Source organism: Acomys russatus, chromosome 12 (genome assembly GCF_903995435.1).
Source record: "Acomys russatus chromosome 12, mAcoRus1.1, whole genome shotgun sequence".
NCBI classification, from domain to species: domain Eukaryota; kingdom Metazoa; phylum Chordata; class Mammalia; order Rodentia; family Muridae; genus Acomys; species Acomys russatus.
The window spans coordinates 12214207-12228283 of record NC_067148.1 but is presented as its reverse complement, the minus strand read 5'-3'; the positions used below and the strand labels follow the sequence as shown (position 1 = coordinate 12228283).

Here is a 14077-nt window from a genome sequence, read left to right as displayed (position 1 = left end):
ATGATTGTTTTTATAACTTAATGTTTATAGAAAAAAGTGAACAATAGCTATTGTCTTCAAAAAGAGGAAGCCAAATGGAGGGCAGGAATTTTAAGCGTTATCAGCTGATTCACCAAGAAATTGTACTATTTGCTATTCATTAGGACTGTCTACAATTAGCTTTTTTCTTTTTCTTCTTTTTCTTTTTCTTTTCTTTTACTTTTGATTATTTGGTAGAAATATGTCACATGCTTACATATAACTTCAAGCTCCTCATGTCAACAATTTGACACAACCCATTGGTTCCTACTTAGTCTCATCTATACTGAGAAGATACCTCTAAAGATCTCCATAAGAGAGGACTTTCTGTCTTCTGTTTATTTGTTTGCATATTAGCTTCTTGAAATCCTTTGGTAGCTCTGTATAATTTGTCTTGATCAAATTTACCCCCTCTCCCAACTCTTCCTATTGAAAGTTACTGTGTTCATTTCTACATAAGGCAAGGGGGTCATGACTTCTAGTCTAGCTGGGGTGTTGGTGGCGTGAGGCTCGTGAGGACAATACATTCCTTCGAGCTAGAAAACGCTTTCCAGAGAATGTTTTTCCCACTGTTTTCTCTAGACAACAATCATGTGGCCCTTTGACGAGGAGTGCATCACTAGCATTAATAAGTGATACCATTTCTACTCAGCATTCCTCTGAAGCACTGGGAACTATGCTAAGCCTTTTCTCTATGATGACTCGCTTTACTGCACTACAATGGCTGCCACCAGCTTAGGAATGAGGGAAACCCAGACAAGAAAACCAAGCATAAGAAAGTAAGCTTCAGTAAGTGGAAGAAATGCATTGAACTCATTAACATGTTTTCTCATGATTATCCAGACAGACAGGAAGTCGTAAAATGGAATGCTGTTAACTCCAAACCTTGTACCCTCCTTGCAATTCTCCCTCAAGCTCAAAGCCAAACATCCACAAGATAGGCCAGTGGGACCCCATTGTGATGAAATTCTAGCTTTTTCCTCTTTCAGATTCTATAGCTCCTCATCAGGGGCTGGCACTTTCGCTTTGGGCATCACAGTTCACATGGCCAGTTCCACTTACCAGCCTCTTCAAACTCTGGGACACCTCCAGATAGAACTTGAAGAGGAAGCTGATGATGAGGGCCCTCTTGAACTCCACCTTGCCACCGGGAGCTGAGCCTAGAAGAGTGACTTCATCCAAAACCAGCCTGCATGCTGTATCCAGCATCTCCTCATCCCAGGGCCTGTGAGAGGTAGAGGAGGTGACTCAGCTTGGTGGGACTCACCTCACGGGTTCAACTGACAGATAAGGCAAATGGCTGCAGTCTCTACAGGAATCAGGAGGGCAGGCTCTACAGCCAGGCAAGCCAAGTTCAGGTTGGTCAGCTAGTCTCCAAGTGTCTGGACTGGGTCTCACCACACCCTCACCCATCGGTTCTTAGCTCAGACCCCAATCCCTCATCTGCTCCTCGGGCATTTCTATTTGGCAGGTCCCACTTTGGCACTGCATGCTTTACTCACTTATATAACCCTCTCAACCACTCTGTAGGGCAGGTGGGAGTCTCTCCTTTGACAGATGAGGAAACTGAGGCTGCATGCGGTTAAACAGACTGCCTGAGTTCATGGAGGTTTTTCGTTTTGGTTTGGTTTGGTTTGGTTTTTCGAGACAGGGTTTCTCTGTGTAGCCTTGGCTATCCTGGACTCCCTTTGTAGACCAGGCTGGCCTCGAACTCACAGCGATCTGCCTGCCTCTGCCTCTGGAGTGCTGGGATTAAAGGCGTGCGCCACCATGCCCAGCGAGTTCATGGAGTTAAAAGACTGAACTAAGGTGCACATCAGGCAGCCTGAACAGTGGTTCTCAACCTATGGGCTGTGACCCTCGGGGGGTTGGGGGGGGGGAGGGGACAGGAGTCAAATGACCTTTCACAGGGGTCACCTAAGACCATGAGAAAACTCAGATGTTTACATTATGATTCATAACAGTAGCAAAATTACAGTTATAAAGTAGCAATGAAAATAATTTTGTGGTTGGGGGTCACCGCAACATAAGGAACTGTATCAAAGGGTCACAGCATTAGGATGGTTGAAAACCACTTCATTAAAGCACATATACTGAATCAATGCTATTAATTTATCTATTAAGTTCCCAAGAAAGAATAGCTATTAGTATAGCCCACAGACGAAACAACGCGGGGAAGCAAAAGAGACAGCAGCACCCAGCTAGCACGTGGTCTATTTTTCATCAGAGTGAATTATTGCCCCCACACTACAGACACACAAAAGAAGGCAAATGTATACTACATAGAATGGGCATCTCATCCCCCTCCGTCTCTCTTTTTCTCATATACAAACATACATGTGCATACACACACATATACTTGTGTGCTTACACACAGTGTATACACAGGTTCCGTATTGCTCGCTTCTGAGTTTGCTAAAAGCAACATGTGGAAATGATTAAATGATTATGAAATCTTGTTGGGATTCCCGTCCATCAAACTGTGAGCTCCTTAGCGTTTTTTTTTCCCCTTCTTTTCATTAGTGCTTCTCACAGGCCAGATTGCTCTGTCCCTGGAAGCCAATGTCTTACCTTCCGATCAGTCTTTGGCAGGCGTTCTTAGCGCTGATGGTGGTTGGGCCAACACCGCCATACAAGATGGATAACTCTTTTATGATGCCACCCCCTTCTCTAAAAAGGACTCTCATTCCTGAGTTGACAATCGCTAGTGCGTTCTGTTGGCGCTGGGCCTGTCGAAAGGCTGACACAAACTCCCACTGAAGAAAAGAGGCACAGAAAGAGCTCCTCTGAGAGACAAGGCCGTGCCAGAAGGGTGATTTGACTTCAGTAGATCTTCTGTTAGGGGCTCTGTTGTATGTCCCCCAAGTTCAGATGCTGGAGTTGTAAACCCCAAGATGTCAGCACTGGGGAACAAGGTGTTCAAAGTGCTGGAGTGAAAGGGAGATTATTAGGCACAGCCCTAGTCCAAATTGCCTGGTGTCGCTTTAAGAAAAGAAGTCCTGGACATGGACATGAAAAAGACCACGAATAGGCAGAAGACGGGCATCTATGGCCAAGGTCCAAGGCCTCAAAGGAAGCCACCAACCCTGCTGTCACCTCAATATGAGAGTTCTAGTGTCAGACTTCCCAGAAGTAAATCTCCATCATCTGAGCTACTACTGGGTGTGTGGCTCTTCAGGTCTACAGACCCCCTAAAGCACCATATCTGAGGAAGGCTTGACTCTCCCACTGTACAAATGAGGAGCCTTGGATTTGAGGTGATTCAGTAATTAGCTTGGGTCTTGAAACCAAGACCCTAACCTCAGTCTATCTGACTCCCAAACCCAGGCTTTCCCCTCTAAGTTACACTGCAAATTCCTCCCTCCCTTCCTTCCTCCCTCCCTTCCTCCCTCTCTCCCTCCCTCCCTTCCTTCCTCCCTTCCTTCCTTCTTTTATACCTTCCTTCCTACCTACCTTCCTTCTTTCCTTCTTTCCTACCTACCTTCCTTCCTACCTTCCTTCCTTCCTACCTTCCTTCCTTCCCACCCACTTCCTTCCTTCCTACCTTCCTTCCTACCTTCTTTCCTTCCTACCTTCCTTCCTTCTTACCTTCCTTCCTTCCTACCCACTTCCTTCCTTCCTACCTTCCTTCCTTCCTACCTTCTTCCTTCCTACCCACTTCCTTCTTTCCTACCTTCCTTCCTTCTTTTCTACCTTCCTTCCTACCTACCTTCCTTCCTTCCTTCTTTCCTACCTACCTTCCTTCCTACCTTCCTACCTATCTTCCTTCCTTCCTACTTTCTTTCTTTCTTTCTTTCAGGCCCCAGGATCTAGGTAGACTTGTCCTACTTAGGAGTAAGTCTGCAGGACAGAGGGCATATTAAAAATCTGTTCAAAAGTAGCTTCAGCGTCTGGGGCACAGGAAGAGAGAAGAAGATCCCCTAGCTCTAGGAATGGCAGTGGACTTCGCAGCAGGGTGACAATGCTGCACATGTCCCCCTGGAGCTATGACCTCCATCACTTCCTGTGTGAGTTTTCATCTCTGCAAACACACTTCTCTCTTGAGCCCACTCAAGCCACAGACTGCTGGGGACCTGGGAAGCGGAGAGGAAGGGCCATCCTCACCTTCCTGGAACAGGGGATGTTCACTGAGACCAAGATTTCCTGGGGCTGAAGATCTGCATCAGGACACTTGCAGAGAAACTGCTCGCTTAACGGGATCTGCCGTGCTCCATCTGTGGGGGGAAAATGACACCTCCCCTGGAATCTTCAATCTCTTGAACAAACCCCCTGAGTGCTCGTGTGCCTGCGTGTGTGTCTGTGAGCTTGTATGTGTGAGTGCTTGTGTGTGTGTTCTCTGGCAGTGTCTTGCAATGTATCTTCCAGCCTAGCGTCCTCCCTCCTTTTGTCTTATCTACTTGCTTGCAGATAAAAAACAAGGAGACCTTAGCCTTCCTCTTCCCAGTGGCACAGTTGGCTTAAAGCTTCGCTACAAGAGAGTGGATATTAATAACCCTCTTGCTATTTGATCAAATCGGGAGCCCAATTATCTATAGAGGTGAATAGAAAAATCCCTTCAGTGAATCTGTGCCACTGAATGCTATTTTATATGGTTGTCCCCACCAACCCCCAGAACGTAAAGAATCTCAGTCCTTTAATCAATGGACTCGGGGTAGAGACAGTTTAAAGCCATAGCAAAATACAACTAGGGGGTAAAAATCTAAAAAGCTTTCTGTGCTTGTATTCTCTCATCCAACCTTACTTCTCACGGCAAGAGTTTTTACGAATCCCGAATTTAAATCTTCTTTCTCCTCAAGATTATTTAGCAGTTTAGATGCTATGAGGAGTGGATGTTTCACAACATATGTAACAGAAAGCTAGCACATATTTTTTGAAATGAAACCTTCATATATTTGTAGAAGGTTACTTATAAGAATTTCCTAGGGGGCTGGAGAGATGGCTCAGTGGTTAAGAGCACTGTCTGCTCTTCCAGAGGTCCTAAGTTCAATTCCCAGCAGATACATACTGGCTCACAACCACTTATAATGAGATCTTGTGCCCTCTTCTAGAATGCAGGTGCACATTCAGATAGAGCTCTCATATACAAATAAATAAATATATAAGTCTTAAAAATAATTTCTTAATAGAATAAGAGAAAAAAATTCCTGCACCGAATTTAAAAAATAATAGTCAAGTACATAAATAAAGCACAAGCTCAAGTAATTACTGGGCTGGAAAGTATCTGTGGGTGAAGATAAGCTGCATAGAAGCCCAAAGCATGGCATGGGGGTCAAACGCCCTGATGCCCGGGGGCGGGGGAGGGGGCTCTAACAAAGAAAGGAGCTCAGTGGCTCTCAGAACTTATTGTTTTTGACAATAATCAGCTCATATCTAGACACCAACCAGCACAAACATGTCCAATGTAGGGTAAGAAAACACCTAGCAGACTTGTCTAACCTGCAGCCAATAGGCTACATGACTCCCAGGATGGGTATACATGCAGTCGAACACATCTGTAAGGACAGCATCAGGTCTCAAGGTCAAATAGTTTAGTCCCCTGATAGCGCAAGGTCTCAAGAAGCAACAGGTGGGGAGACTGGTAGATAGGTTTAAAATGGACAGAGCTTTTTGAAACCCTGTCTCGAAACAGAGAGAGAGAGAGAGAGAGAGAGAGAGAGAGACAGAGACAGAGACAGAGACACAGAGACACAGAGACAGAGACAGAGACAGAGACAGAGAGACAGAGAGAGACAGAGAGAGAGCGCAGGAGTCATCAGCCTCAAAAAGGCAAAGGAAAGTACTAATGTTACAGAGAATAGTCGTTTTTCAAACTGGGCTTGCTGCCTCCCCAGAGGTGAGAGGAACAAATCAAAGTTAACAACTTCCCAAGCAGAAACTGTTTACCTTTGGATAGTAAGTTGAGGGTACAGTTGCCCACAGCCAGTAGAGGATTCAGATCTGAGTCCAGATGTCTGCTCACGATGTGGCCTCCTAAAGACTTTTAAAAGTAGTTACTTTTACTTCTGTTACATAATTAAGCACAAACACTAAAATTAAGGAATGAAGTGGTGCTTTAAAGAGCAGTTCTCTTCTTGGGAGGCAGAGGCAGGCAGATCAATGTGAGTTCGATGCCAGCCTGGTCTTCAAAGCGAATCCAGGACAGCCAAGGCTACACAGAGAAACCCTGTCTTGAAGAACCAAAACCAAAAACCAAAACCAAAAAGAGCCGTTCTCTTTGTTTGTTTTAAAGAACAGGAGTCAGCCAGGTGGTGGTGGTGCACACCTTTAATCCCAGCACTCAGGAAGCAGAGGCAGGTGGATGGCTGTGAGTTCAAGGCCAGCCTGGTCTACAAAGTGACTAGAGGACAACCAAGGCTACACAAAGAAACCCTGTCTCGAAAACCGAGAGAGGGGGGGAGGGAGAGAGAGAGAGAGAGAGAGAGAGAGAGAGAGAGAGAGAGAGAGAGAGAGAGAGGAGAGGGAGAGGGAGAGGGAGAGGGAGAGAGAGAGAGAGAGAGAGAGAGAGAGAGAGAGAGAGAGAGAGAGAGAGAGAGAGAGAGAGAGAGAGAGCGCGCGCACAGGAGTCATCAGTGACAGTCACCCAACACATGAATGCCAGAGGTCACTTATATACGTACAGCCATGTTCCTGATCTGGGAGCCAGCCAGAGTTCTCAGGTGCTTCAGGAGAGCACGGTATGTCTGTGTCTTCTCTTCTGGAAGCTTCTGGACCACATCCGCCAGGATGTCCTTTACCTGGTCCAGGCTGAGGCCAGCACCGAGGGTCAGCCCTGAAGTAAAGCCTCGTGTAAGGAATGCCGTGTGACTACCAACGGCACGGAATTTTTATACCAGATCCATGCTCTTGTGCCTATCAATAACGGTGGTGCCGACTGTGGTGAAACGGTGCTGCCTGTGGTGATAAATGACCATGGTGGAGATGCTGAAGGTGAAGGAGGTGGTTGTGGGGATGGCAGTGACGTGTGGTAGGGTTAATGGTGGAGTTTGTGGCGCAGATCATGAAGGCTAAATTCCTTGAATACTGACTCTATCACACATTTTGCTGACAGCTTTTTTTTTTTTTTTTTTTTCAGAGCTGAGGACCGAACCCAGTTCCTTGTGCTTACTAGGCAAGCACTCTACCACTGAGCTAAATCCCCAGCCCTTGCTGATAGCTTTAAAAAAAAAAAATCTTCACAAATTAAAAGACAACCATGAGACAGTAATAGGTTCAGTCCATGGATGACAGAATATATTCAGTTCAGTCACTCCCCCAAGATCGGAGAGATACTGTAGGCCATAGCCAAGAATTGGATTTCAGGAGCTCTATTCCAAACCCACACTGGCCACTAAACCAGTTTCCTTCATAGGAAGGAAGGAGCTGGACTGTGGCTGCTCAGCGCACAAGCCTTTCCCTCCGCTGTGCTCTGCAGGGCGGCAACCCTGACGAAGCATCCCCATCTTTTGCTGTGCATGCACAGCACAGACTCCCTCTTGAACGGCTGTCAGTCTCCCTGATATTGAAGATAGGAAAGTTTCTCGGACAGCATCTAGTGCAACTTCAGAGACTTCTTCCTGGCCCCTCTCTCTCTCTCTCTCTCTCTCTCTCTCTCTCTCTCCTGATCCTCACTGGTCTGTCTGAAGAGAACCTGTGAATTGTGTCTCTCACCTGTCTGTCTGCCACACTAGGCAGCTGACTTGATGAGTGCGTTTCCAAGGAAACAACGACCTTAAGAACTCACCATCACAGGCCTGGCTTACGACACCCAGCTCTTCGATTCTGTCAGGAGAAATTACGATGGAGTGGAAGACACCTTTAAACTTTACTTCAGGCCCTAAGGGATTGTGTGAGAGACACAAGATTAGAACAAAAGGGCGCTAATGACTCTCTTAATTTTGAGTTACGATTAAACCAATGTCTTTGGACGCACGAAAGTTGTTTCCTTTTATTGGGCTGTTTATTGCAAACCACAAGCAGAGACTGTGGCTGACAAAGCTTAAGGACTTTTTGGAATTGTTAGCCCTAAAACTTATGCAATATGGCACAGTCAGATTTCACTTGGAGAAGATCCTGGCAGATCTGCAAAGAGACAGGCAGCCACACTAGGAGGAGGCGCTGAAACTGCTGTTTGAGAAAAACATATTATAGCCATGGAGACATCACCCAGAGAGGAAAGACAGAGCCATGGGAGCCAGGATACTGGCAACCCCGCTGCTGGCTTACCACGGGGCCAGCAAGCCAGCCTTCGCTCCAGTGAGGCACAGGGCAGGCAGCTACCTTCTGCCGGAGCTTCTCTTGAACAACCCTGGGTTTTCTGACTATTTTCCTGACATCAATACATGAAGCTTGTTCCCTCATAAGATGCCGCAGGGGGTGTTCACATACCCACAGAGGTGTTCCCCATCACAATAGGGGCCTGGGGATACTTGAATTTAGCTTCCAGGAGTTCCTTCAGGGTCATTGGGGAAATCCATGTCATTCTGTCACCACAAAACACTCTAGTCTTTGGTGCCTGCTTCTCAGCCATTATCTGTTGAAAAATCAACAGGGATGTGAGAGGGCATGTGGCCAAAATTCCCATCTGTTTTCTAGATCTTCTAAAAACTAAATTTTGTGACCTAAAGGTAGAGCTTTCCCAGGAGTCAGAGTTAAAGATTAAGGTCTGATGTAGTTCATCCCTGGGGACTGAAGCTCCCATTGGCTCTCTGATATCACTCAGTAGCTCATGTTGACGTTCACTGACGGCAACACCCTATAGAAAAACAGACTTCAGCCTAAGTGGAAGGAGCAAACCAGTCGAAATGGAAACACATTGACTGCGTCTTCGTGACTTTTAACAGTTATCACCAATTGTGTTTTACGTCTTCCAACCCTTCATGGTAGCTCTAACCTCCACCTCTTCCTTGGCCAACACTTTCTAGACTCTGAGGAGAGGATGACAGATGAGCATTACCTATTTGCCCATAAATTTTGTTTTCTTTGAAATATTTTGTTAATTTGTTGAGAATTTTACAGATGGATATAATATACTGTTATGATATTCACTCCCACTCTTCCCTAATTCCTCCAAGAGTCACCTTCTCCCCTTTCACCCTTCCCCCAACTTCATGTCACCCCCCCTTTTTTTAAACCTACTGAGTACAATGTGTGCTGTCCATGCTTTCATGGGTGTTGCAGAATATTTGACCACACTATGAACCCCGAGGCTGTGTTGTTTACTGGAAAGAAAACTTTTCTAGTTGTGGTGTGGCTCAGCCCTAGCACACACCTTTAATCCAAGAGCTTTCTGCATGAACAGGATTAAATAAAGTCAACCATAGGTCAAGAGGCAGAGCAAGCAACCAGGTGACAGGGAGTGAACATAGGGAAAAAAACATAGAGTAAGAGGAAGTCAGGAGAACAGATAGAGAGACACACAGGAAGTGGAAGGGAGGAACATTCACTTTGAGCGGTTGGAGGAGGGGGATGTTCCTTTTGGGATGTCAGCTGAGGAGGAAATTAAACTGGGTGCTTTCTCTGCCTCTCTGAGCTAGCAGGCTCTCACTCCAGTGTCTGGCTCCACCATCTTTATTAGTAAAATTGAATGATTGAGAACTCATTAAAAACAACACATGGGGCCATCTACTGGGTCAAGGTCAACCAAGGTTATACCCTTGAAGAACACTGACCCTTCCACCCTCCAGCAGCCTTTAACTGTCAACAGTGTGTCAGCTAAGGGTGGGGGCTCATGGGCCTCTCGGCTCTCCATGCTGGGTGTTGGCTGGCTTGATCTTGTGCAGGCAATGAGTTCCTGAGTGCAGTGATATGGGCACGTTCAGAAAATGCCCCTTCCACCCCCTTTCTCTATGGTGCCTGAGTCTTGGGAGGGGAGTCGGGGTGTGATACAGAGGTCGCCTTCATGCCGAGCACCCCATGTGTACTTATTCTCTGCACTTTGATAAGCTGGAATTCCAGCATTAACCTCTGAGAGCGGCACCATCAGTCTTTAAAGGGCCTCTTTTGACATTTCACTGTGAGTTCTTCTAGGTGAGCAATTGCCTGCCTTACCATTAGCTCTGGAGGAAATATCAGCTCTTGGGTTGGGTCCAGTGGCAGAAATTCCTCTTCTGAGAACAGTTCTGGATTTGTCTTTAAAAAGAGAAAACGACACACGTTACCGTATTGGCCCTTATTCTCAGGGGAGAGCTCTGCTGTGACCTGTGTGTGGCACAGCCATATCCACTGGGAACAGCGAGAGTCATGAAGCCAGCACAGCTTCTCTACACAGTTCCAACAGAGCTGAGCACATTGCTACAATCTCTGTCCATCTGTCCATCTTCTGAGTTTTGGTCTCTGAGTGGGGACTTTCTGCACTATGATTCAATTTGTATCTTTTCCTGAGGGGGGAAAAAATAATGTCTGAGTCTTTTTAGGAAAATCTTAAGATTAACTTTATATGGCCACTATTTGGAAGTCTTCCTTATGCCCCAGAGATTATGAACACAGATAAACACATAGCTGGATGAGCCATCACTCCAGGAATCTTCCTGGGGTATCTGTCCCTGAGCAAACTCAAACAGTGCAATGCTGCAGGGTAAACAGAGACAACTGATAAACCCTGACTGGCCAGGAGAATAGGTTAAGATTGAAGGTCTCCCTTTTAGAATACGCTTAGAGCTCTCTGAAAATGTAGTTTAAAGATAGGGGGTTGTACAGAGTAACCCCTAGAGGAACTCCGTGAATAAGATCGACTGACTAAAATCAACTTTTCCTAAACTAAATGTTGTTTAAGAACACCAGAGATCAGGGTTTCTCTCTCCTACAGATAGTAGTGTTTAAAGATGACCGATACGTAAAATAGATTCTTTTGCTTTCAACTGGTAAAAAAAAAATTACATCTACTTGTGTGGGGCTGAGTGATACTGCAGTGCACGGGCAGGATTCATTGTTTAGCATCCAGCATTGCAGACGTGAATCGTTTCTTCGTGTTGAGAATGGTCAGTGTTCTAGCAGTTATTGTGAAATAGTCATCTAGTTGTAAGCCCAGTCACCCCACTGTGCTACAGAAGGATTGGAAGCCACTCCCCCATCCAACTGCTCTGCTTTCTCCATCCCCAATTTCCTCCCAGGCTGGATTGTTAGACTATAAAGAGACAGTGAGAATGGGAGAGGGAACACGCTGGCACAGCCAAATCAGTCAGCCTGGGCAGCATCGATTCTCCTGAAGATTACGTTAGGCGCTGCTGCTCATGTCGCTAACGACCATAGATCAACCCTGCCACTCACTGACCTCATCGGCTTCCTGAAATTCGGCCAGTCCATTTATTCCTTTATCCAAACAGCACACCCCATTTTCTGTACTTTGACAGCAGCCAGAAACCTAGTTGGGGGGGGGGAACCCACACAAAAAGCCCAAGTCAGTCAGAATTCTGTTGTTAACCGGGTGCCTACAGTCAAAGCTGTAGAACGGATAGTCTAAGGTGTTGTAGAAGAAAACCATTTGTGTTTTTAACATATCCAAGATAACTCTACTGAAAAACTAAGTTTACAAGAAATTATGAATACTGGTAATTATTAAATAAAGTTTAAAAAGGCCTTAATAGATAATCCTGCCTTATAGCAATAAATAGTAACCATGTTAATTATTAACATTAACAATAAATACCATTAATAATAATAACAAAAATTGGCATATTGCTTTGATCCTATCGATGAGGTATTGATGCCACAGTTCAGCTTGAAGAAATGATCTTCTGGTGGTAGGGGAGGATTAAACATGACTAAGCAAAAATTTTTAAAAGATTTATTTATTTATTTATTATGTATACAGTGTTTTGCCTGCATGGGGGCCTGCCCACCAGAAGAGGGCACCAGATCTCATTATAGATGGACCTTTGGAAAATCCACCAGTGCTCTTAACCTCTGAGCCCCAACTAAGCAAAATTTAAAATGCCACAAAGGAAGCCTGTTACTTTGTATGATAATTTAAAAACAAAGACAAAGAAAGCAATGTCTTTCATAAGATCTTATTAGTTCTATTAATATTAATGCTTAAATAGCTACTAATTACTATGTGGTGACTGTGCCCTGGAGATTGACAGCCTCTACTGTCAAGCAGCCAGTCCAGTAAAAAACATGAAATGGCTCATGGACATCTGTGCCATGCTATGACCAGTGTCACATTGTGTCACTCACATACACATAAGCATGCTCACAGAGGGCTACATAGGCACCCAGGCAGGGTCCCTAACTTTAGGCAAATAGATCAGGAGCAACTTCCTGTAAGGAATGACTTATGGCCAATGTCAAACTGCTGGGATGCTCACAAGTTGACTATTCAGGCAGTAAGGTTAAGCCTCCTGCCTGAGAGTGACACACAGGCATTGTAGACCTTGAGAGAGGAAGTGACCCTGTGTTAGTAGAAATTACTGCTGCCATAATCATACCAGGCAACTCCTACAGTCCTTGGTTTTATTTTAGGGAAAATACGTTCAACCGTGTGTCCCTTTCTACTTACTTTACAGAAGGTCTTGCATGCATCAATTATGGGCCTGTATCCAGTACAGCGGCACAGGTTTCCTGAAGAAGACAGAGCCATCTTGGTTACTCAAATGCCCCAACAGAAGCATGGAATGCCAAGCGAATAACAGCACGATGGACCCCATCCTAGAAGAAAGCTTTGTTTGATGCCCTACTTTGGAAATCTTGTGTCTGTTATTTCATTTCTTATATCAGCGTCTTGGGACATTCAGTCAAGAGTCCTGAAGTATATTTTAACATCTCAGCCATCTGTACTTACTCTCTGTAAACACATTTCATACCTTCTTCTTGTGACAGATGGTCAAAGGACACAATAATTTTAAGACAGAAACTTGGTCAGTAGTTACAATCAAGAGATAAACTTAAAACCACAGACACTTTATTGAGATGTTGCTGCCATAAAAAATCCGTATTTGTCTAATCAACTGATCAGTGATGATATATCTGGAGATAAGTGTGCATCTGGGGAGTCTATCCTCACAGTCAATACTCTGAGCATACCCACTGCTCTAAGTTTCCTCGTGCCATTTATTTATTTAATCATTCTCCAGAGAGAAGGCATTTAACAAAAGCTCTACTGCTCCCAGCAACTGTTTACGCATATAACATAGTATTGGTAGCTGTGGGAACCGAGTTGAATTTATTGGACTTATTTATTTTGTGTAATGAACTTTGTGACCTTTGATCAATAATTCCTCATTTTCTCCTTCTCCCATCTCAGGTAATCACTTTTTGATCTCAATCCTATTCCTTGCTTCTACATATGGGACTATTTCAGGTTCCTTGTATGAGTAGCATGGCACAATGTTTGCACTCCTCGGTGTGGCTTGTTTCGCTTAGCGAATTGTGCTATGGCGCATGCCTGTGGTTACTTTTCTTTAAAGAAAAGTTTCTCTCATTATTAATACTTACTGTGGCAGCTATCAATTTGTGACAGAGGCAGAGCAAAGGAAAGATGGAGAAAGAAAGACAGAGTGAGGCGTGTTCGTTGATAGCTCTGAGTTACTCTGTAACAGTAAAGAAAAGATTGTGAACTTGGGAGGCAACTAAGAAGACAATTGATTTACAATAAATGGTCTGGTCAGTGTTTCACAGTGGCTCTGTGTTCTTACTCCACCCCCAATATGAGGCCATATTTTACTTGTGTGTGTGGTCTATGTATGTGTTCCTGTTGGTGTGTGTGTGTGCAAGCACGTATGAGTACATGTTGAGGCCACAGGTGGACTCTGGGTATCTTGCTCAATTGCCCTCCACCTTGTTTTGAGACCTTGGGATTCGTCAATTCTCCTAGGTAGGCTGGCCAATGAGTTTGGGGATCCTCCTGTGTCTGGTACATCCTCCTGTCACCAGCACAGAGGTTACACGCCATCACTCCCAGACTTTAACATGGGTGGCAGGGATCAAAACTCAGGTCCTCAGGACACTGCACTGGCAGCCATTTCCCTAGATCCTGAGGTCTACTTTTAGAAACAGCACAAGACCATGCTCTCGGTCGGTTCCCTCAAATCTTCATTATTGATGCATTTCCCAGGCACGTCTTAAGCATCCTACGAGTTGAGAA

General features: G+C 45.0%; 1 protein-coding gene across 1 annotated transcript in view; it reads right to left on the bottom strand.

Moving 5' to 3' along the window:
* The window catches only part of Aox1 (aldehyde oxidase 1), a 70349-nt gene that overhangs the window by 42744 nt on the left and 13528 nt on the right, over positions 1-14077 (bottom strand). The window contains exons 6-15 of the mRNA XM_051153853.1: positions 12494-12555; positions 11267-11356; positions 10045-10125; positions 8383-8527; positions 7739-7831; positions 6636-6787; positions 5902-5995; positions 4123-4232; positions 2590-2774; positions 1081-1243 (exon numbers count right to left, since the gene is read on the bottom strand). Coding sequence (XP_051009810.1) covers positions 1081-1243; positions 2590-2774; positions 4123-4232; positions 5902-5995; positions 6636-6787; positions 7739-7831; positions 8383-8527; positions 10045-10125; positions 11267-11356; positions 12494-12555 — 1175 coding nt within the window. The remainder of the gene's footprint in view (positions 1-1080; positions 1244-2589; positions 2775-4122; positions 4233-5901; positions 5996-6635; positions 6788-7738; positions 7832-8382; positions 8528-10044; positions 10126-11266; positions 11357-12493; positions 12556-14077) is intronic.